Consider the following 24,700-nt stretch of genomic DNA (forward strand, 5'->3'; position numbering starts at 1 on the left):
TGTGATGTCATTCTCCTGTAGCGTTCTTTACTTGTTGTGAAGGGGGGGTTCTCTCCCATGGAAAAGATCTTCTGGTCCTCCATCACCCATTGTCTCCTGTGGACGTCCAGGTCTTTTAATGTGGCTTAGATCTCCAATTTGTTTTTTTTTCTCCCCCTCAGAATATACTCACTCTATTGATTCGACCACTTCCCATGTCCCCATCTCTGATGTATTAGTCACCTAAAGACGGTCCGTTTGTCATGAATTGAGAGCTACTTTGAACACATAGTGAGATCCTGGAACGTTCCCAGGAAATGCAACATGTGCAAACAACTCCAGACCTTCAACCTGCTTCACTGATCAAGAAATAAGGAGGGGATGTATTACATACATCTGGGTAGTTGTGTGGTTCAAATGTAGTTCATACATTTTGACTCAATTGTGGGTGCAAGTACCCTCAAACAGAAGCTTCAGAGTCTGCATTTTAACAGATCACAGAACTGTTTGTCAACCCAGTGATATGTTGAGTCTCTACATGTCTGATATTGTGTGTTTACCGTGCAAGAAAAAAAAAAGAAACTGGCAATTCAAATACTATGTTTTATTTACCTGAAACCACAACCTCAGTAATGCATGTACAATCATTATTAACCACCAATAACGATCGTCTTTTTTTTTCGTTTTTTCCTCTCCTTTTACACATGGTTACTATGGTTCTTCGACCAGGTGTCTCTGAGGCGACCGTACGGGCCCACCCTCTCACATTGGATCACAGTTTTACAGCAATTGATAAAGATACAAGATAATAAGAATAGTGTGGAGGCAACGAGAAAAACAGAACACTGTCGTATTGCAGGATTACCAATGAATCAGTGTAGAGCCTGTTGTACTCATCGCGAAGGACTAATTCATGAAATGGATCAATGAACAGCCTATAGTAGATAACTGAAGGACTAAATCAAAATATAATAACAAGAAAACAAAATCCTCAAGTAGAGCACAGTCAGGATCAGCATGTCTCCATGTCTAATATTGTGCAAATTACCCCAAACCATTACAATAAAAACAGTGATTTTCCCAATATCTACGATATATCCATCTTAATATGTCATTTGAGTATCATACATTAGAATCTATAAATACAAATCGCAAAAGCCTACATACAGCTGAAACGCATGCATGGATGTTTTTTGTACACTGATGTACAGCTAAGACCATTCAACCCAGTGTTTTTAAAAAGTTCTCTACGTGACATTAAGCTACCATGGACGTCGAACTAAGGTCTTCATGCAAGGAGGATCGTTGAGCGTGTTCACAACTTCCCTGCACACAAAACCCGGGACAGTGTCGTATGGATTGGTCATCTACACAGAGGTATAAGTGTGTCGAGAAGCGTGCGTGTGTGTGTGTGTGTGTGTTTGTGTGTGTGTGGTCGTGGTGTGGCGCAGCAGGCAAAAGGAACTGCTCTATCTCCTCGCCCAGAACCTTTTAACGTATTTGGTCTCATTGTGAAAACGCATCCCTTTTGCCTGTGCGCGGGGGGGGGTTACGTACTGCTGGTCGTCATGGTGTCTGAGGTGTGCGAAGTCAAGAGAGAGAGAGCGCCGCGTCATTAGTGGAACGGCTCCGACTTTTGAGGCAGCTCTTAAATTATACGGAGCTTTTACGAGAAGCAACCTGGAAAAAGGGGGGGAGATAAAGACAAAGTTAGGACACACTTAAAAGTTGTTTTTTTTTTTTCTTTTTTTCCCACCAGTTGTACATTTTTCTTCCATAAAAATAGGTGTCGTGATTATAAGCAAGTGTCAGAGGGGTGAAAAGAACAGCACACGGTGGCATTCACAGTTGTGGCGTGTGGTCAACATAAAGAAAAGTTTCCTTTGGTTCTCTCTTCACACTGGTAGCCAATTATATATACATATATACACACATTTAGACCTGCTATTTACAAAGTGTCTAAAAAAATATATCTTTCAATGTTTCTCAAATTACTGGCATATTTATCTAAAACAAATAAGTTCCATCTTCTTGCTCAATAGATTCCTCTGTAGTATTTAGCAATAAAACAAATGGATACTCACTCTAGTGACAGGGGAGCCAATGGAAGGCATTGAGGAAGAGAAGCACACAGTTGTTAAAGGGGGGAACACAAACACACACCGTGCGAACAAACCCAGGCTTCTACCCAGACAGCATGCTTTAGATGAGGCTTTCCTCACATGGAAACATCCAAACACGCAATGACGCTTAAGGTTAACGCGGCTAGGCTCTAATCCAACACGTACACACTACCACCGAGTATGGTTTATGAAGCACACACACTCTTTCGTCAAGTCCGAAAGAGTCAAATATACACGCACACACGATCGCCTCCTGCCTGCCACGGTATGAAGAAAATCAAAAGCATTCTTATGTCTGAAATGATCTGTATTCAAGTATTATATGAACATACAAAAACAAAACCCAAAAAAAACACTGGATATGAATAATGTCTATAACCACGGGTCTCAAGTGTATTAAATAAAGACAGAAAACACTTGATTCAAAGGGTTCATGAGTGTATTTTTCCATGAAGTGTAAAAAAAAAAAAAAAAAAAAGGAATCATTTTGGGTTTTTATTTGTAATCCAACTTCATTTGAAGTATTTTCTATATTAGTATCTTTTTCCATAAAATTTTAATGTTACTGTCCTTTGAATCAAACGTCATGGAGATGGCAATTAACACACAGCATCCCCACCCAGTTCCGTCTCCAGAGCAAAACACAAATAAAGTTAATGAATGTCACAAATCAGTACAAACAAAATATATCCTTAAAACTGTTAAGAGGGGCGAGGAAGATTTTGTTCTTCATTTTCTGCACAAGCAAATAGGGGCACACCTCAGATGTTACGCTTTAGCAAGACTGTTGAGGAGCATCCAGAGATGAGCAAACAAAATCTTTTATCATATTGAGGTAGCTGTGCTCTGCCCAGTGCAGAAAAATTGACTTATTCTCAATCAAAATAGTAAAAAAAAAAAGAAAAAAAAAAAAAAACATCCAGGAAGTTAATTTACGCTCTAACATGGGGCACATATACAATTAAATTAGAAATGAGAAACCACGTACAGTTCATGCTTGGTCACAGGACATGCGGCTTTTTGTTTTTCAGGATTTTTTTTCTTTTTTTTTTCTTTTTCCTCTCTCATTTGTTTAAGTTGAACATCCCAAACCTTTCCCCCGGGTCCTTGTCTGCCACATGGAGCTTGTCCTCTCTGAAAGAGTTCTGAGTTTATACTGAAGACACAATGGTAAACATTAGAAGATAAATGAAGGCGGTATGTCTAAGCCACACTGGTCAAACAATTTACAAAGCCTTAAAAAAAAGTTGCATAAAATAGTGTTCAATCTCTGTACAGATCAAATAATTTTTTTTTCGATGTGTTAAATTTTCTTTTCATCAAGAGGGAAGCTGAACAGAACAATTTTGCTGTTGTTATTGTAGTGACATAGGACATAGGATATTCCCAACATCATTAAAAATATAAACCTTGAAGGCAATATTGACATTAATAGGAAAAAAAAAAGAACTGGCAACAGTATATTTCTTTCAAACCAGCAACAAAATCCACAGCTATGGGAGCGATGGTCTTCTAACACTCACATTTAAAGCCCCACCCATTCACAAGTCCTAACCCAACTTAAAACAGGCAGCTTCTCAATGTTAACATCTTATATTATTCGTTACGTTTCATGTGTTAACGTTGGTCCTTCTCGTACGCACGCAGTAGGCACGCACAAGCACACACACTAACTCTACAAACGCGCACACACGCTAGCTATGCACATTTAGGAAGGCAGAGAGGGGGGAGAGAGAGGAGAGAGGAGAGGAAAGAGGGACGTGATGGCAGTGGGTGGGGAATGGGGGAGAAAACAAAATATCGAGGTTGTGCTCAAGTCAGTCAGGACCAGAACATGTCGGCCATGTTAGTGTCGGTGCTGTAGATCCAGAGGACCAAGGGGAGGGAAACGGCCACGAAGGGCCAGGAGATGCCCTCCATACATGCAGACAGGGGGCAGCATTTGGAGCCGCCAGGCTTCTCCAGCTCTTTACCGGGCTCCAGGTAGTTCCTGGCAGCGAACTTGAGGAATTCGTCCAGGAGAATGACGGGCAGAGAGATCTTGAGCACCATCAGCCACTGTGTCAGATTCAGAGGAGTGATCTGGAAGATGATCTGGAAGGAAACACACAAGACTAGTGAAACGGCGGTTCAGTCTATGGGGTCACCACTTCAGAAGAACGAGATTCACTGTTTTGTTTTGTTTTGTTCTCAATTAGTGGTTCTCCAAAAACTCCAGAAAATCCAGCCTTGAGGTGTGAATGGAGATGAAACCTTTGGGGGAAGATGTTGGGACTGTTTTGTAAGTGGTTGATACATAGTCAGTGTGTTTACATGCACTTCTGAATGTGTGAATGTGGTTCCAGTTTACATGCAACATGTATGTTCTTAGGTCTATATATTATTTTCAGGGTTTTTAGGGTGTCGTTTTTCCTCACATACAATAGCGTGCTCCTCCTCTAATGAATATTGTTTTGTATTTTTGAATTTTATATTTTTAAGTCTGTGCATGATGGGATGTGTGTCTGTGTCCGAGGAGGGGGTGGGGGGTAGATAAGGGAATATTGTACACAAAATGAAAAGTGTTTCACAAATAAAGTCTGACTGATTGATTAAACAGAAAATCTAAAACACTGATGGGAACGTCTCCTCGTCCTCCTCCACACTAGGGGGCGATATGTGTCTTGTCATATATGGATAAACTAAGAATGATCTCTTCTTGAACCATTTGTATCCTGGCTAAAATATGCACATGTGTTGTTCATAAAACAGGACAGTCATTCAGAATTAGACAAGAACTTTAGATGAACAAATGAAACGTCTCAATCAAGTCCAGATGCCTTGACTTTAGCTTTGTTTTAGGATATTGGTCCCAAAACAAAGCTTTTCCCAAGAACAAAAGATTCTTAAATGGTAACTTAAATGGTCGTACACATCTTCTCTGATTTCTCCCCTGCAGTAGTGTCAGTGTTTGTTCAACATTTATTAGTTCATACAAAAGTTACTTTGTCCTAGTCGCCTGTGGGAAATAAACTCAACACAGCATAAAAATATAAATGACACCGTTGAGTAACATTTCAGCAGCACCTTTAAAGAACGATGCCAACACACCGACGCACGAGCACTAAAGTATTAAATTATTTTCTTACTGGAAGAGGCTCCACATAGAGGATGAGGAAGTGCAGGGACATGGAAAGGCAGATGGCTCCCAGCAGCCACACGTTCTCCCAGGGAGGCATCCTCAGCAGGGACTGGTTCTCTGACACACTGAGAAACAACAAACAAACGTGTTCGTTAACAAGTCGCAAACTGACTTCAGAGACAGCACTTCGAGACCCTGATGTGACGCCGTCTCCTCACGTAGGACACGAGGTTTGGCACGATGCAGACGACTAACCTGTTGAGGGCATTGCACATCTCAATGGTGACCAGCACAGACAGAGCCATGGTCATAGGATAAGGGGACTCAAACACCTTACAGTCCAAATCCTTGAAGTCTGGGTTTTCAGGACCACACTGCAGGAAATGGCTCTATAAGAGGCGGGAGAGGGTAAAAAAAAAAAAACTATTAGTGCTAAAAGCAGGAGGATTTATTTTGTGCACTGAATTAGAAAATTGTAGTTATAAAGCTGTACCAGCTGGTAAAAGGTGATCCTTGGTCCATCCTCAGCAGCAACGAACCACCAAGCAGCAGCACCAACAGTAGCAGCACCAACATAACCTTGTGGTGACATGACCAAAAAAGTAACATTTAAAAATGATCCCTGGACACTCAAACTAGGAGACAAACTGCAGTGATCTGTGAGCATTTTAAAAGACAAAGTTGACAAAATATCCACGTGATTTGGTAGCATCACCCAAAGCCATGAGTGGACCTAAGACCTGAACACATATTCCTACTTACATCCAATGGCCAGGTATCTGAAGAAGAGCCATCCAGAGATGAGGGGCTCGCGAGCGTTGCGAGGAGGCTTGTTCATGATGTCCAAGTCTGGTGGGTTGAAGCCCAAAGCTGTGGCGGGCAGACCATCGGTCACCAAGTTAACCCACAGCAGCTGAACGGGGATGAGAGCTTCAGGGAACCCCAGAGCTGCCGTCAGGAAGATGCTACACACACACACACACACACACAAGTGTCAATGGTTATTATAACCTATAAATGTTATTATTAACGTCCTCTTCCAGCGCTGAAGAGGTGAAGTGTGTGTTTGTATAAACCGGCCGCGCTCACCAGACAACTTCGCCCACGTTTGAGGAGATGAGGTATCTGATGAACTGCTTCATGTTGTTGTAAATGGCTCTGCCTTCCTCCACAGCGGCGACGATGGTGGAAAAGTTGTCGTCAGCCAGCACCATCTCAGAGGCCGTCTTGGCCACGGCCGTGCCTGAACCCATGGCAATGCCGATCTCGGCCTTCTTCAAGGCGGGGGCGTCATTGACTCCGTCGCCAGTCTGAAGCAAGGAGGAAACACAGGACATCAAGTCAATCTATGATAAACTTCTTTAAACTTAAAAACAGTGGTCACCTTAGACTCAACAACAGCTCTGGTCTTAATAAGAAAAACTATGCACGATGAAAGCCAATTTTCTTACCATAGCAGTAATCTCATCGTAGGACTGCAGAAACTCAACAATCTTGGATTTATGTGAAGGCTCAACGCGAGCGAAGCAGCGAGCCTTAACCACAGCGTCCCTTTGCGCAGCTGGTGACAGGTCGTCAAACTCTCGGCCAGTGAAAGCCATGCTGGAGACGTCATCGTCCTCTCCAAAAATACCAATACGTCTGCAAATAGCCACAGCCGTCCCTAAAGTATGAAACGCAAGTATGTCGAATTAAAAAACAAAAACATCGGGAAAGAATAAATGAATTAAAGTTTAATTTCCCAGATGGGACTGTCTCTACATACCCTTGTTGTCTCCAGTGATCATAATTACTCTGATGCCTGCAAGACGACAGAGCCTGATAGAGGCAGCCACCTCTGCCCTGGGAGGATCCAGCATTCCCACGCAGCCCACAAATGTCAGGTCAGTCTGGAAGAGAAAAACAAATGCATGTGATCAAAAGTCACGCTCAGCTTTAGGAGAATCTTTTAAGCGCATCCATCCGTTTCAGCTCTTACCTCATACTCAACAAAGCGAGTGGAGTCCTCCAACGCCAGCTCGTCTTTGTTCATGGGGTTGTCCCGTGTGGCCAGAGCCAGACAGCGCAGGGTGTCTCTGCCAGTTCCATACTCTCTGATCACAGACATGAGCTTTTCCTTGATGCCAGGGGTCATGGGCACCTTGTTGTTGCCGACACGGACGTGTGTGCACCTGTCGATCACTCCCTCCGGGGCACCCTGTAACCACATGACAGGATGAGGTTGAGAAGGACCAAACATAAAACAAGGGGAACAAAACAAAGATTGATCAACACTGTAACTTTGAAGAAGAAGAAAACGCCAGTTGGAGGGTTTCAGATTTGATTTTGTTTTGATTATTCTTTCATGTCAGCTAGCGTTGTCCAAGCTTCATGCTGTGCATAGAAGAAAACAAACAAATGCAACAATTGCCATGCACACAGCAAGGACTATATCACATGCCGTAGACATGGGAGAGACTCTTCTACTCTCCTCTAGAAGCTTAAACAGCTGATCAGTCCAGTGAGTTAATATTGAACAGGTTACAACATATTCATCCAAGGTGTTTCTCTTTTGTGATTTAAACGTTTCAGTTCTTACCTTTACAAACATCTTGCCAACAAAGGAGCGTGCTTTATTAGGAGTGCAGTACACAGACATAGATTTCCTGTCTCTGGAAAATTCCAATGTAAACTCTTTCTTCATCAGCTGCTTGATCACCTACATATATGATAAAATAAAACAACGTTAAAAGTGTGTAAGTATTAAAGTCCAAAGTAAGAAAAATGTAACAGTATTGCAAGGATTTCACTTGGAAGAATTTAAGGCTGCGTACAGAATTACAGGCGTTGGCTCGCTCGATCTTGGAGAGGCCTTTAACGTCGGTGTCAAACACGTTCATCTTCTCCACCAGGCATGTGAGAGCCGTTTCTGTGGCCTCGCCCACCTTTTCATAGACACCTTTGGTCTGGACAAACACAGACAAGCAATACGGTCAATCACCAGAAAATGCCACATAAAAAAGAAGATGTAATTACCCTTTAACACTACTAACCTCATTGTAGTCCAGTGAGGAATCATTACAGAGAGCACAGATAGAGGCCAGCTCCACCAAGGCATCATACTGGGAACATTTGACTGGCTTTCCATCATGGAACCTGAAACAAAGAAGGAACTAGAGGGTCAAATGTGCAGTTTTCATGGAAAAAATCAGACAGTATCGTGCTGGATTACTTCATATACAATTTACTTTGATCTTATAACACTCACACTTCTCCATCTGGAGCATAGGTGGAGCCAGTGACAGTGAATTCCTTCAACGAACAGTGATCGCGCTCAGCTCGATCAATGATAAACATCTAGAAACACAAAAAAATTGTCTGTTAGTACACGATGCACCTCTTTCCTGTAAAGAAATGTCCTGTAACACAGCTCTGGCTTAAGTAAAGCATCCCACGCCGTGTCTTAAGAGTCGTACTAGTGCGTCCAGCAGGTGGCAGCAAAGTACAATTAACACAAAATCAAACACAAATCAATTCTTACATAGAACATGGTCTAATAATGAAACGCAGTCAAAGCAGACACTGAGCACTGCGGTGGGGGGGGGGGGGGGGGGGGGGGGGGGGGGTCTGCAAATGTCACCTTGAAGCGACTTGGGCACAGAATTCCTCTGCGTGCAGTCATGTCACATGAATGTGATCCGACTAGAAAATCTAGGTGGAAGCACTGGAGAATTGTGATCCTGGTCCTTTTTTCATATTCAAGGCTTTACAAATAAACAGATCTCTAATAATTGAACAGCTGATGCTGCAAGTCTGAAAACACGTTAATGTCAACGTCTAATAAATGCAGTTATTCATACCGACAACTAACGCACCCCCTTTTGCCCAAAACAGGGGTGGAACAGAGATGTAAGAGGGACGAAAATAGAAACATATCTGAATAAAACGATGAGCTGGCGTTATAGCCGCGCAACCCTCAAGCATCAGCGAGGCTGCAAAAAGCGGTGGCGGTCTTACCCCAAAACACAGGAGCAAGTAAGAAACTGAGCTGAACAGAAACATTCAAGCCACTTGGGGCAACTAATTTTAGCCGTGCCCTATTTGGACAGAGAACACTCGGATGCTGCAGATGCGGCATCAAATACAGCAGGCGCATTCTACTGTAGCTCGTTTAAAGGTCCGCTCAGCACGGCTCTCACTCGGAAGAAAATTTTGCGGGATGATCAAGGGTTGGATAGATAGAGAGACGGCAAAAGGAGACACAAGGTCAGTTATGCAACTACTGGTTTTGCTGCAACTGACTAACTACTGCATACTGATCAGCGAGCTGTCTGACAGGAGGGTGGGGGCTGATGAAAAACAATGATAAAGACTGAGGGGTGGAAGAGGAGGGAGAAATTCATAATTTGCCTGTTACATTGGAAACTAAACAGAAAACAAATAACACACGCAATGGAAATAAAAACACGCATTTCTGAATCTCTGCCTGCGTATTCGCTCGTCCTAAGAAGAATTCAGGGCGGGATAAATCAAAACTTAATGCACTATTGACCTGGTAGAATGTAAACAATCCATATATGGCATCCGTGACACACGGTGCTGACATAATAAGCATGATATACACTAGAATTTGGACGTAAGAATTAATATTAATTACAGGGTTCAATTTGAGAGCTAAAAATGAATCACAGAGAAGAAAAACTTTGGTGATAAGAAGTTTGCAACTATCAACTTATTTAAACTTGCTAAGCTAAGCAGCTATGATAATAATATTAATTCAAACTGTTTCTTTTCTGCAAAGAAACAGCCTATTTTGATATTTATATGTGTTTTACTCTAAAACATTCAAGCAGCCGGAGCCTGGAAAACCCTGGACACCATTCATACTGACACGCACATCTCCTCCCAATTTAGAACCATCTACTGACCTAATATGTCTCTTGGGAAGGAAGTTGGAACTCATGCCCTCATGCTCATGAACAGATGCCCATTCAACATTAACTTTCTGTTAATTCACCCATTCTTAAACTGTCTTTTACATTGCTGCATGTTTAGAAAGCTGCTAACAGAACATTATAAGTGTCTCCAGCGCTCTCTCACCCTGCACACGGACATCTGATTCGTGGTCAGCGTGCCAGTCTTGTCAGAGCAGATGACAGATGTGCAGCCGAGGGTCTCCACGGAGGGCAAACTGCGGACGATGGCGTTCTTCTTGGCCATGCGGCGCGTTCCTAAAGCCAGGCAGGTAGTGATGACAGCGGGCAGACCTGGGAAAAGAGGATTCATTAGATTTGTGGGAGGATAAACAATTCCAGAAAGAAACCGGGTCTGCCATTTATATCATTTAGCTGCAGTAAATGAAGACACCGTCTTGTCCTTCTTCGTCACTTTATCATGATGTACTGAAAACAAACTGCCCGTCGCAGGATTTTCCATTAGACCCTCTCAGACCAACAACCGTGTCAAGGACATGACTGAGTAACTCTCCTTCTTACCCTCAGGAATTGCAGCGACTGCCAGAGCCACCGCGATCTTGAAGTAATAGACGGCGCCTCTGATCCAGGACCCTCCGTGGACCGGATCATTGAAGTGGCCGATATTGATGATCCACACGGCGATGCAGATCAGTGTAATAACCTTAAATTACACATCGTCTCAAATTAATCATGAATGAAATGAATGAATAAGTTACAGCTCGTTCTTTTGCGCGCGACTTGGTGCAAACGGCACTAATGTATAACTTCCAGTAACCTTGGACAGCTGCTGCCCAAATTCATCCAGCTTCTGCTGCAGAGGTGTGCGCTCCTGCTCAGTCGATGCCATTTCATCCCGGATTTTGCCGATCTCCGTGTTGCCACCTGTGGCCACCACCACACCGATGGCTTTACCGGCTGCGATGTTGGTACCCTGTGGAGTAGTGGGGAAAAAAAGATGAGATCAAAAAAAAAAACATTATGCACCAAGATCCTGGAAAAGGGGTAAAACTAGTTTTACGAGCACTAAATATTTAAAGAGGCACAGGAGTAATTTTACATGAATGAACATGCAGAGGCTTTTTGTTGCATATATAAAATAGATACACAAGAAGAGGAATTCTCTATAGCTGTAGTTAAAAACTAACTGTTAAGTAAGACTGAACAGCCTTAAATGGTTTTTCAGAGTCACTCACAGAGAAGAGCATGTTCTTCTTGTCCTGGTTGACAGCACGTGGGTCGGGCACCGGATCTGTGTGTTTGATCACAGACACAGACTCTCCTGCAGGAAGAGACAGCAAAGACAATGAGAAGGGGAGAAGGAGCAGGGTTCTACGTAGCAGTGCATGAAGTAATAGCTTGTTGACACTTCGGGCCGATGCGCGTGGAAAAGACTTCGCAGCTGACTGAGCGGGCTCGACGATTATCAATCCCTGCCGCTGTCTTTCAAGCCCTTCATCCTGGTTTGTGTTTCCTTACTCCGTGTGTGTGTGTGTGTGTAATCAGCTGTACGAGGACTGCACGCTTCTGACAGAGTATGGCAGGGAGCGTTTGACAGACCGTATGGCCATGAATGGGGAAGGAAAGAGAAGAGGGAAAATAGCTCAAACTCTAAAATATCCCGTGGAATTTGCTACCAATTAAGGCAGCAGAACAAGACAGGAGATTCACATCAACCTCCTCTCTTGTACATTATCCGTCCTTCAATGCTCTCCTCTTCTAATCTTTCACCCACTGCATCGTCCAATTACCCATCTACTGATTCATTCGTCTTTCAGCGGCATCGCTCTTATTTCTCGGTGTTTTGGTATCGACTGAGCAATGATCACTACTGGGAGAAATGAGGACACGTGCACCATTTCTTCTTGTCATGCATCTGGCTTGATCAAAAGAGGAGAGATATTTTCAAAGGGAGGGAAAAGTAAGTACTGCTTGGTACCATGTACACATACAATAACATGTCAGGGTTGAAGACACAAGAGTTAACGGTGGCGAAAACTGTCTGAGCAGCTTAGAAATGTATTTACCTGTGAGAATTGATTGGTCTACTCTGAGTGTAGTTGACTTGATAGAGGACAGCCTGATGTCCGCAGGAACTTTATCACCAACTGTGAACAGAAACAACAAAGCACAGGACACACTTAAGTACCTCATGACAAGTTAAACACGGCGCTGGCAACAGGTGGATGGATACTTTGAATGAAATAAATTACGAAAAGAAGGCGCGTTGTGAATTTGATGCACTGAGCCTTGTGAATTAGAACAAAGATGTACAAAGGTATCCACTCATAAAAAAGAGAAAAGGCGAAAAACAAACACAAATCACCGCACAGACACTAAATACTTGGTAGTAAAATCTTTTGTTATCCCAATTCCTACTCCTCCTGAGCAATAAAATAAACTCAAACTCGAGTTTTTTTTCGCTGGAGAGGCTCGGGGAGAGTCAAGCGTTCAAAAATGATTAATGTACCACTTATCTCCTGGAAATAGATTGCTGGTCATACTTTCCACTAACAAGGGGATTTAGCAATCCCTAGTAAAATAAATGCAAAATGTAAATACACACCAAATTGTTTTCTCTGTATACAGCCAGTAAGTACCATCAAAGAAACAGACATTTATGAGCTTCGCCTAAAAGGGTAGGAAACTGTTTGAATGGATTCACACGCAGTTGGGACCAACTTGCACAGATGGAAGTGCTGATAAATGAAGCTCTCAGATTTGTGGAGGAAAAAAAAAAAAGTTGTTCTGCGAGGAGATGCATTGTCTGCTTTCAAGAGCTATTTTTCTTTGCATTTTCCATCCCTTTGAGACAGGACTGGAAACATAAACATGCAATATTTAACATTTTGGAAGGTCAAATCCCTAATAATAATATGAAATATGTACTTCAGAGTGTCCCTCAAATATTTTGTCAGGTAATATATTAATATAAATCTGCTCCTTGGAAGAAACTATTACAACAAGACTATGAGAGAGTTGTCCTACAGTACAGCACTCAATATTGGCGTCCTGACATTTTCATGAAAGTCTAAATATGGAAGGCACAGTGGAAAATGCCAGAACACACCTAAGAAACCTTACTTTCAGCTTACAGTAAGGAAACAGACGGCTTAAAAGGGAGAAGGTAAAAGCAATGACCCAGAATCTATTAAGAGATCCTTTGTGGACGGGAGAGTGGTGACAGACATGTAAACCAACCCCTGGGCCTCTGCAGTGCCCTTCTGAGCGGAGAGGAAGAGAAGCGGGATGGAGGAGAAGAAAGAATGGGAAGAGGGATTAGATGAGTCTCGCAAAAACGCACATCCAAAAATGGGAAAACTATTTTGATCGGCCGAAAACATGCTGCGGGATTCGGGGGGTGGGGGACATGATGAAAAAACTTGTGTTTTAAAGCGAGGAGAACCCGCACAGCGAGCTGAAATAGAAACGGTGTGACGTGCGCTCGCGTACAGACGGTTCATTCATTCTGATCGTTCTCATGAGTTTGTGACAGATTAGCCATCAGGCCCGAAGAGAGAAAACTGCACTCGAGTAACCGATTAAATAAACAGCACCGTTTCACATTCTGCCTGCACTGTACCGATAATTTAAAATCCTTATTACTGCAACGTGTACTAATGCCGGGGTTTTGGTGAGTGATAATGCCAGTGGACTGAACCGGCTGCGCTACCAAATTTGGTCGTCCAGTTGAGTACAGACACTAAAAACACTTCATCATCACCTGCCTGCCTTCACAGATCCCCCTTAACAAACAGGAGATAGTGGCGGAGGTGAACTAGCATCGGGAAGGACGCTAAGGAACTGAGGAAGTCACCAGAAATGTTAAAGACTCAAAGCCTTGAGGGAAGGTTACTACAAAAAGGCACCGATTAGAAAACCTCCAACTCTAGTAATAGCGAAAACCCTGCTATTTTTTACCCGTTGGTTTACAGTGGGAATAAAATCGCATCAAGGAGAGTAACCCACTTTAACGGGATGTGAGAAAGTTTGCAAGAAGAGGACTTTATAAAATCTCTCCAGTGCCAAACCTTAAGAAATTAACAACAAATAGGTTCATCATCCTTTTCTCCTGGTATCATCATGCCAGTTTATTAAAGCAGTCATAACTTGATGGTAATTATTTGACAATTTTCTACTTTTGGCACCGAGACAAAAATTGGCAGCTGCTTCAGTCGGAGTGACATCATCTTTCCTTTGATCCGACACAACGCTCTTTTTAGCTCTTAATTTTTATGGGAAAATGTGAACAGCCTCTGGGATAACGACCTTTCCCGGTCCCTTGTTAACAAAGGACTTTATCTGTGTTATCTGTTCCCCTGAGTGAGGCACAAATGTCAGGCCGCATACACTTAACTGATAACACTCCATCAATCTGTTAAGACTGAAGCTGTCTTCAGACACTTTCCAGTGTCTGCATCGCTGCCTTTCCCACCGTACACTAACCAGGACACAAACCCCTTCCCCCATTTGAGTGAAAGCTTGGACACCAAGGCGTAATCTCAGGAAATGTGACTTACATAAGAGAGTCGCTATAACAGTGTCTGAGAAGTTAACATCATCCAACTCAGTCAACGTCATCCAACCCAGAACCCAACTATTCATCATGGGGGGTCCAGAGAAAGTTTAGAGGCCTTAAGGGGTTGTATATTTTCTGTCCCAGCGGCTCAGCCTCTTTGGTGCGCTAACACGTAGGCTAGCAGCCTTCTGGGACCCATCATTAGCTCCAACAGCCCCTCCAGGAAGTCCTCTTGTCTTCTTATGAATGGGGAGAATCATAAGACAAACTCTGAACATACACAGACGTGACACTACACAATCCGGGTGAAGTTTTAGTGTGTTGCGACGACGCCTCGAACACGTGAGAGGCTGAGGAACGACGTTGAACAGCAAAGCAGCGGAGGACAAATGGCCGCAGCGGTGACAATAGACAGACAATTCTACGCTCTTAAACATAAACGAGGAAATCTGGCCATCTGGAGCACAAATTATTTGTCGAAGCGAATCTGTATCCTTTCTGCGTCCTTACATCCTGCCTCGCTGTCTCTTCCCCAGTGTGAAACCGCATTAATGGCGATCACTGTGTGCGGACTGTTTAGGATGAAACTATAAGTCAGAAAGCACAGAGGCGATCAGTCTCCACTGTCCAAATATGTGATACAAAAGCAAGACAAAATAGACTGCTGGCAGCGAACAAGCCCAGGACGGTGTCTTAAGGGATTTTAATGAAACCTCCGACAGTCAAGAGACCAAACTGTGTGTAAATGGCTCAACTAAGGAAGAGCAGGTCAGTGTGATATATGTGACACGAAACTGAAAATAACCAGGGTAGGTAAAAAAGTGGTTCAGAAGTGAAAACGCACCTTTAAACCACTGTGAGCAAATTCAAAGCACGCAGAGGTTTACCTTGATTCCTGTCTGTCATATCCTGGTCCTTGTAAATTACTTAAGCAACAATTTCTGACATTCAGCTTTCAGACCAGAAAATGTAAAGAGGAACTTTTGAAGATTTCACGTTGCTATAGGGGGCACATCTAATATAACCTCTAATATAACATTATATTAGAGGTTAGAGTCAGAGATGACGATTCAAATGTGATGCCAAAAATAGAAATGCATACAAAATAACATTAAACTAGAATTTCCTTTCAAAAACACTAAAAATGTCTATGTGGGTTATGATGACACTGTGGCATCTAACCCCCAAGCTGCAAGCATCCGTGAGTGTACACGTAAAACCAGTCAACAGCGGAACAGAAATCTTTCCTGTGCTCACTTAAAGTCTTCAGCAGCAGCGATGTTGAGCGTTGCTGTAACTCAAATTCAAATTCACATCGTCGTCCATCTAAAACATCTTCACTGGATGGTGGCTGCGCTACGTGGACGTTTTTCCATTAAGCCGACAGCTCAGACCTATAAAACTGATGTAAACGTAAGCAGGTGTGTCACCCAAAAACTAATTGTGGTCAATGATACCAATTTTGTTCTGCCAAACAAACAAAACAGCCTGAACACTGAACATGTTCTCGCTATGAGAACGTGTCCTCTGATGATTCACGTCGTCTAGGAGATGGCTAACTCTTATGCAAGGTAGAAAGCGGTACATTAAACCTGTGACACAGGAAGAATGAGGTATAACCTTCACTGTGTATACATAGACGGGACTGGAGAAGTGTGTGTTATCAACAAAGAGAGAGATACACAACCATAATAGTTCACACACTCAAAGACCAGACTTCAAGTAACCACTTCACAACAATTGCTGTGACAAAGCGTCTGAGACTGTGACGACAAAAACAGCACTTGATGAATATAAACTGTACGCTTGGTCTGACGGGATACTTTACAGCCTGGCATGGCTCTAAATCATTAGCCAGCATTACACTCATTGGCTGGTCTCCCAAATGCTGCTAATAGGAACGCAAGCACACATCGCTCTTATGTTGAAGTAAATGCAACGACAGGGCTGCTTGTAAATAGTGCTCATATCACGGGCCTTGATGCAAAGGCTACAATGCCAACAAAGACCTTTACGCGGAGCCTAACGCCGTAATCGACATGCACCTCCCAAAAAATGTAACTACGCCTCGTTGTGATGGAGGGCTGTAATTGGTTGGTTGTCCATCTCCACCATAATCAAATTGATTGCTCTGGAACATTTGTATGACTCGTCTTTGGGAAAATTGTAGCAAAAGTTTCAGTCGCCAGTGTTGAAAGTGAAGCAGGAAGTGGAAACAAAAATTTGCCAAACTAGCAAAAAAGACACAGCACTGACTAGCGTTTGAGTGGTTTCACTTGGATTACAGTAGCAGCAGCCCATGAGATCTACTGTACAGATAAAGTATCATGAAGGGGCTCACAAACAATCAGAGAATCAAGTTTGATTGCAGTGGGCAGTGTCAGAGTACAGGAAATCAATTCTTCATCACGCCTCCAAAACAGCAGCCTACAGACATGCAGAACAATCAAAATGTCAAAACATCTGGCGATATTTTACAGTGGATAAAAATAGTATCAAATCAGTGCATAGACTGGCCTATTGGCAAACATCCAAACCCGCCTCGTAGCCAGAGCTGAAGGTCTTGGTATCTACATCAGAACAACTCTACAAGAGATCCTGTATCAACCTAGAACTACTGTAATAAAGAGCTTTGACATATTTTTCATGCAGAAATTTTAACCGTGTTTCTTTCACAAAGTGGTTCTATTAGTTGTTTTACAATGATGCCATGCTGCAGAAACCACTCTGACATGTGAGGCAGATAGGAGTAATTATATTTTGTTTTATCTATAGTTCTGTTATGCGTCTAGACACTGATGTGTTTGCAGCTTGTGAAGCAGTCAGAGGTTCAGCAGGGAAAAACCTCTTTGAGTAATCAACAAGCAGGAATTGGACACTGGCCATACAATTCCATCTCTCGCTTGAGAAAACCATTAACCCGTCACTGCGTGTCATTTTTTGGAGACGGCTAAGATTCAATTTGTATATAAGAGATTTCATTAGCTGTGCTGCAGCCTCTGTCACTATACGGCACGCTGCCAGGCAACAATTATTTAAGTGCTGAATATGCATTTGCTTCCATTGTTGCCTTACTTTCATTTAAAAATAAAAAGGCTTTATTACACAAGATAACACTATAATTTTTTTTTGCTTATTTCCTTGAAAAAAGCAAAAAAAAAAAACAAGATTTCATTTAGCTTTTGTTGAGGCCGTAAACTAATCTTTTCTGTTACCCTACACCACCAAGACTGCTTTAAAGAAAATAAATTTTGAACGGAAAATTACATATTTAACAGGAGTGAAACAATCCAAACCAAGAAAGATGAAAGGCAGCTTCCTCCAAAAAAAAAAAAAAAAAAAAAAAAAAGAGGTCACATGGAGCCTTGTTAAGATAACACAGAAAACAGCAGAAACACAGAGCACTGACGTAAAACGCACAAACACGTGCGGCTCTGTCCAAGTTAGGGTTTAGCCAAGAAATGTCCAGGAACAGATTGGATCTCTGCACTCGTGTTGCATAACAGATTTACTTTATACTACCTTTATCCTAAAACTGTGAAGAAAAGGAAGTAGGAGAAGCTGTGTGTCTGTGAACATCTATGGTCAACAACAGCATCTCTTTGATGAATTACAGGCACATGAGATATGAGCATCAAAGCGTTGCAGAGGCTCACAAGTAGCCAACATGAATTGATTTGACATATTTTATGTTGTTACTTAGCATTATGCACCAAGCGTCTTGTTTCCACTAAATGTGTTGCATGGTAATGCCTAAACAAGCAATAAAAAGAGTCGTTCAATAGCTTTCATTATGTCAAGTATATTCTGACTCTGTTGCTTGTACGTTTAAGAAGGCAAAGAACATACAAGTGTGTCAGAGTACATCCTGCTAGTGTGGGTTTTTCTTCTTACCTGCCACCTCCACAATGTCTCCAGGTACAATGTCCCTGGCCTTGATTCTCTGGACGCTCTTCCTATCCTGCCGGTACACCTTCCCCATCTCCGGCTCGTACTCCTTAAGCGCTTCAATGGCGTTTTCTGCATTTCGTTCCTTAGTGGTGGAAACAGGAAATCAGGTTTAAAAAAATAAATAAATAACAAGAAGCCAGGTTTCAGATTAACACCAAATAAATTCACAAGAAGTAGATGAGAAGGAAAATGGACGTGTCCGTCTGTGTGACACTATTATGAGTTGGAGTTATGTGATTCGAAGAGACAAATAAGAGTTATAGCGCACATCAAAAGCAAATTAGGATAGGCAGTGGAACTGAATTATGTAAACACCAGGGTGAGCTGTAAAAGGCTGAAATAAGTAGTCACGTGTTTTGATTTTCAGACTAAAAACAATACAACTTAGAGTTGTACTAATACAAGATTCTTCTTAACCATTTTAAGATTATAGCGTTCTCATCATGGCTGCACAGTTCTTTTCCTATTACGGCTCGTTTCTACTTTCTGTCACATTTCCTCGTCTGTCTGAAAGGTTACAGTTTTGGTCATTTTAGAGGCAGTCGGTGTTTAAATAGGCAGAGCAAGGCACAGCACACAATCCCAGGAAATCAGTCTTTGTAAGGGCAACTGGGACACAAACGTCTTAAAATGGCTGCCAGCAAAGGTGAGATTTTACACGATTAAAGAAACCTGCAAAAGGCAAACAAAATTAGAGCGGCTTTGAATTCGGTTTCCAACCTTTACAACAGGTAGGCCAAAAAAACAAAGCAGCAGGTACAGCCTCCTGTGCCATTCATAGTGGCTTTGTATGCATAAGCAAAGTAAACATCACATTTGCACAAGACCCTCAACAAACATTTACATTTACAAATATTTGCTTCACGCATCTACATCACATCTTCATCGAAGTATCAGAATCAGAAGCACTTTATTGATCCCAGGGGGAAATTACTTTTCGTTACAGCAGCTCCTACCCAAAGTGTAACAGTGTTAAGAACAAAGAATAAGTAAGAGAATTTAAAAAATATAGGAAATATATATATAATAATATGTACAAGTATAAGTGCACATGTTTTCCAAGTTATTGCCCTATATATAGGAGGCCCTATAATAGTGCTATGCTTTATAATTACTAAATTTCTAAAACTAGGTTTTAAGATACTTATCCTCTTGCAGACTTAAATTATTATTATGATTAAGAGAAATAGACTTGGAGAAACCCGTCTGATCTTTTTTCACCCTGGTGTCTGAGGAGAGGTCAATTCTTTTGCAGATATTAACCACAATTTGTTCTTAAAATCTGTATAAATACATATGGAAATGCAAGTTTTTTTTGTTTGTGAAATAAATACGGCATGAATATTACAGCAAAACATCATGTCTGGTAAGGCAACACTTTTTCTATTTCAGTAAGTGCCTGTTTACGATTTCCTATAAAGCTAACGGCAAACATACAACTAATCTAATTTAAAGATGTCTCAGCAATTAACACAAGGTTATACAAAGTGTGTAGGCAGGGGAGTAATATAGAACTGGAATATAGAGCATACAGAGCAACAGAACAAGTTTTAATGACCCATAATCATATAAATTGGCATCTGAATTGTGTGTTTACCTGCCAGACTCCTACAATGGCGTTTGCTATGAGAATAAGTAGGATAACAAAAGGCTCCACGAAGGCTGTAACCGTTTCTTCTCCTTCTTCAAACCAGGCCAGAACCTGCACACACACAAAAACAAACAAAAAAAATTTTTAATTTGAAATTAACATCGTGAAATTGTGTTGCTTAATTTCCATGGAAGCTGATTCTCTAACCGCGGTCCCCACCACAATGTAAGAGAAAATAACAGCATGGTCTGCCACTGCATGAATAGGTGGAAAGGCCAAGGCTATTCTTGGCTGATTGTCTATTAAGTCATCTAATTTCAACTAGTTTCTATTCATTATTCAAGTTGCACAAACAATAAGAGCTACAGAGAGCCCCAATTCCACCGGTTTAGAGGTCTTTCTAACAACTTTCTGCACAATGCTAACTATCACCTTTGAAGGAATTTCCTCTCGCTCTCTTTTCCGTGCACCTCTAAAAGTTTGTGAAGCTGTGCCAGAATCCCACTTTGACTTGCACATATTTGGAATAATGAGGGTTTAAATATCGATGCTGAATAATTCATGATAAAAAAATTAAGAAAAGAAACTTAGGCCAGCTTCTGCCAGCGCTAAAACTGGGCCAAGCGTGTTAGAAAGAGTGTAGTAACCACTCTGTCCTCTTTTAGAATCTGTGCCAGGAGTGAAGTGTGTCAAATGAGATGCCAGCTGCCCCCCTTTTCTCCTACTCAAACCTATTTAGGAACAGCCGATCAAACATCAAACTCAATACTGCGATTATCAAATAACGTCAGTTACATTTTGAGTCTAAATATAAAGTCTAGTCAATGTTTGTCTCTTAACTTTGCTGTCAAATCTGGTCACAAGTGGCCACATTTAAATGGAAACATGTCTGCATGTGTGGTGTGTGTTTAAGAGCACACTGCATAATACAGCTGATGATTTAAGAGCTTTGTAAGCATAGCTGGCTGTTGTCAACATGCCCTGGTGACTGATGATATTCGGGGCCGGCGGGCCAACGGCCAATCTCGAGAGTAGAAACAGGACCACGGGATAGTGATCCTACCACCGTAGCGCAAAAACACTATGCTAGGAATTGCCACTCGCCGGCGATGAGAACACGAGTATCGTAAACCATGTCTGGCCATTAACGGATCAGTCATGTTGTAATCACAATGACATCATGAAAACCTGACAAGTAATGTGGAGGCCTCCCGTTACAGTTATAGCATAGCGACATGTCAGCGCCCTGAAATTTAATGGCTGGAGGGACATGCCGGCTTCTCGGGTGTCTGTTGCTTTCATTCCTCAAGAGCCAAACACGTAGCACGCGGCCGCTCGTTAGACATGAAGTATAATCATCAAACATGGTTAAATGGACATAATATCTGCTATGGGACTGTGGGTTTAAATAGATTGTCTGATTAACAGTGACCTTTGAAAGCTCCAATATCAGTTTATAAAATCCTTGGATCGGTTTTTAAAGCGTATGTTACATCTGACATCCTCTTGTTAGAAATCTAGCTGCAGTCTCAATGAGATTAGCTAATGTGTGAGGGAGACCCAAAACATGAAGTAGTTACAACTTTGAGAGCACTGCCAGGCCTCAGAGTCGATGGGTGGCGGAAGCAAAGCTATATGCCAACAAAAGGTAAAATATTGAAGAAATACAGCACATCTCCAAAACCCATGACACCAACAGTTACTTGAAAATCTCTTACATAATTAAGCAAAAAATCTTTCAAAGCTAAAATATCTCTAAAGCCATCTGTGCTTTTATGAATCGCAGCAAACGACTTCAGGAAACCGATAACAATCGTTACCAGGTTACCTCCGTGTCGTCGCTCCCAACTATTGTCGTGTTAACACAACCTTTATAAAACAACACGCTCCAAGAGGCTGCAGTGATTTATGATTTGTTTCAGTAGGAAAAGCATGGGTTTGCGCTGATGTTATAACACTTTAAAACAGAACCGTGACAAAAAAAAAAAAAAAATCTTCATCTGGGTTGTGTCACCGGACACATTCTGGGCGCCTTTCTTTTCCACTTTGAAAAGCCTTCTTTCAAGGCTGTGATCTGCACAGACTCAATCAGAAAACGACTATATACACACAGCGTGTAGGCCGACAGAGCCGCGCTGAGAAAATAACCCGAGTGAACTCATCACTGAAAGATGGTGGGGGAGATTAACACGGGCTCACTGACAGTATGCCAAGCTCGACCGTTTCTATTTTGTCCTTGACACTAAATATTCAGATTCCACGGAAAGCGAAAAGTTACTGTATTTAATAGCCAGGTCTGAATTGCTCTCTGGCAATAAAATACCATCTACATTCTTCTTTATCTTGAGCATTGACCTCAACAACCTGTTTACAGATTGTTCCGGACATTTCCATAACGTGTAACAAAAAAAACACTTGGCTGTACAGGAGTCACATATGAGCTGGCTATTAGTGGTTGTATAAACACTGAACTGTGTGTGTGTATGTTGTACTTACGAAGGATATGCAGGCAGCAAGTAAAAGGATCCTCACGAGCAAATCTTCAAATTGTTCAACCACCAGTTCCCAAAGGGATTTGCCTATAAAAGAAAACAAAACAACAAAAAAAAAAAATGTGGATGTCAGTACTCAAAACACATACAGGTGACTCATTGCTTGAATAAACAGTTGTCCACTCACCCTCCTCGGCTGGCAGTTCTGCAGATCACCCCATTCAGGCCGCAGACAAAAGAGACGGACACGCAGTTAGGTAACGCCATGTACAATTATACCATGTTGCAGTAGCAGCAGTGAAGCACATATACACCGATTGCACAAAAAAAAAAGAGACATGACGAGGAGTAACTAATCTCTCGGCTAGAAAAGTGATGCTTGCCGGTGTTTCGACACACGGCTCGTGACGTCAACCAGTTTCCCGTTTTCGCTCGCCCGCTACAAACCGGGAGTCGCGGGCCATACACGGCGCCGCCGGGAGAAGCGCTACTTGTTTGGGGGGCAAACCAACGTAAAACAGCTCCTTACCGTTTGGTCCATATCGTTCCCGCTGTTTCTTCACCTCTTCTAAACTCAGACCCGTGCTTTCATTCACGTTAAAATAGCTGTAAACTTCTTCCACGGTCTTTGTGTGTGCGTTGTCCATGGTGAACGGCCACTTGAGGACACCGCTTGATACCACTGGTCCCGACCTCAACCCGTCACGGTCCTCTTCTGATTCGGTGCCGCCGCGTTACTTAAGACTAAAACGTTGGTGGATGGGGGGGGTGTTACTATGGCGGAAGGCCACGGAAAGTCCACGGTGTACGCCGTTACCGGCTGTAGCACAGGACAGGTGTGCGGGGCGAGTGGACGATTTAGCGGCTGCCGAGCTAACGGCTAGCTAACAGGCTAACTGAGGCTAGCTGGGCTGTTGTTCTGCGTGGATTCACCGGCTGAGCTCCGCTAGCTTTTCTCGTGGGACGTTGAAGGAAATGAGCCACGCGCGTCGCCGCAGTCTCGACTGGCTGTCGTTAGTGTCGTCCCCCTCGTTTTACAAAACGAATCCGACAATATACTGTCCAAATTGATGGCATGGACATGTGGTTAAGTTGCGCCTCGGCTCCCTTCGTTCGCTCTGCGTGTGTGTTGCGGAATCACCAGCGTCCTGATCGGCACCAATCGCGTCTCTTCGTGTAATGCGGTGTTCAGTGTCCGCATGTGGAATCAGCTCATTGGTTGGAGACACCGGAAGTCAGTCACTCTGTCTTTCTTTCTCTCTCTCTCTCTGTGTCCATGGAGCAAGATCAAACAGCGTTTATGATTCCTTCCTGCTGATGTTGGTCCACAATAAACATTCCCAATATGCAATATTATTACACCTCAAGGTTCAACACATTCACCATTCACTGCTCGCTTACTACGCACCGTGTACAACTTTACAACCCAGTTACATCTGGTCCATCTGTGCAATATGCGTCAAACATTCAGTCCTTTTTGTACCTATGCCAATACTTGGATTATTTTATTTTATTTTATTAATTATCTTTTTTATACGCTACACTCTTTACTCTTGCAATTTTTTCTGCTCTTTTGTATGGTGTTGTAAACTTCAATTTCCCCATTGTGGTTGAAATAAAGGTTTTCTAATTCTAATAGTACATGAAATATTATCAGAGTGTCATTAATTTGAGCATTGGAAATTATATACATCAAAATATACATATAATATTTATTTTACAGATTTTCTATTTAGAATTTAAACAAATTTCCAAATATATTTTAGGGAAAACAAAGAAAGGGTGCTTACCCCAGACTGATTCAGAACATTCATTGTAAACGGTTGACCTATTTTTCTCTTCACTGAGATATAGCGATTAAAGTTTATGAAAATGATCATGGAATTTGCCTGGTATGATTCTTGATTTAATTTATTTTGTGACAAATTTTCATACAAAGCTCTGACATTTTCATTTCTTAAAACTGCAGTGA

At 42.2% G+C, this 24,700-nt stretch overlaps 1 protein-coding gene across 2 annotated transcripts; it reads right to left on the reverse strand.

The window, feature by feature from the left end:
* Positions 1 to 568: 568 nt before the first annotated feature.
* atp2a2b (ATPase sarcoplasmic/endoplasmic reticulum Ca2+ transporting 2b) lies at positions 569 to 23,908 on the reverse strand. 2 transcript variants are annotated; one of them, XM_047569192.1, is made up of 24 exons: positions 23,258 to 23,908; positions 22,916 to 22,933; positions 22,733 to 22,815; positions 20,243 to 20,347; positions 18,589 to 18,727; positions 12,203 to 12,283; positions 11,372 to 11,457; positions 10,954 to 11,109; positions 10,698 to 10,839; positions 10,303 to 10,469; positions 8,471 to 8,559; positions 8,256 to 8,358; positions 8,037 to 8,168; positions 7,802 to 7,921; positions 7,202 to 7,420; positions 6,989 to 7,112; positions 6,675 to 6,886; positions 6,313 to 6,533; positions 5,986 to 6,188; positions 5,717 to 5,802; positions 5,479 to 5,612; positions 5,231 to 5,348; positions 4,076 to 4,196; positions 569 to 1,659 (listed from the first exon to the last, which is right to left on the reverse strand). In XM_047569192.1, the coding sequence occupies exons 1-24, from the start codon at positions 23,373 to 23,375 to the stop codon at positions 1,646 to 1,648; spliced, it is 2,991 nt and encodes a 996-aa protein (XP_047425148.1). In that variant the 5' UTR covers positions 23,376 to 23,908; the 3' UTR covers positions 569 to 1,645. The 2 variants fall into 2 exon arrangements, with proteins under 2 accessions (XP_047425148.1, XP_047425147.1); XM_047569191.1 differs by lacking the exon at positions 569 to 1,659 and having other exon boundaries at positions 2,565 to 4,196; positions 23,258 to 23,907.
* Positions 23,909 to 24,700: the final 792 nt, after the last annotated feature.

Source organism: Mugil cephalus, chromosome 19 (genome assembly GCF_022458985.1).
Source record: "Mugil cephalus isolate CIBA_MC_2020 chromosome 19, CIBA_Mcephalus_1.1, whole genome shotgun sequence".
In the NCBI taxonomy this organism is placed as follows: Eukaryota; Metazoa; Chordata; class Actinopteri; order Mugiliformes; family Mugilidae; genus Mugil; species Mugil cephalus.

Bases quoted from the DNA above. Each gene is read 5' to 3' on its own strand.
- atp2a2b (XM_047569191.1), bottom strand. From the start codon at position 23,375: ATGGACAACGCACACACAAAGACCGTGGAAGAAGTTTACAGCTATTTT. The intron at 6,189-6,312 runs GTGAGCGCGGCC...GTGTGTGTGTAG, and splicing joins AACGTGGGCGAAGTTGTCTG to CATCTTCCTGACGGCAGCTC. The intron at 4,197-5,230 runs GTAAGAAAATAA...GTTTCCTTCCAG, and splicing joins TCTATGTGGAGCCTCTTCCA to ATCATCTTCCAGATCACTCC.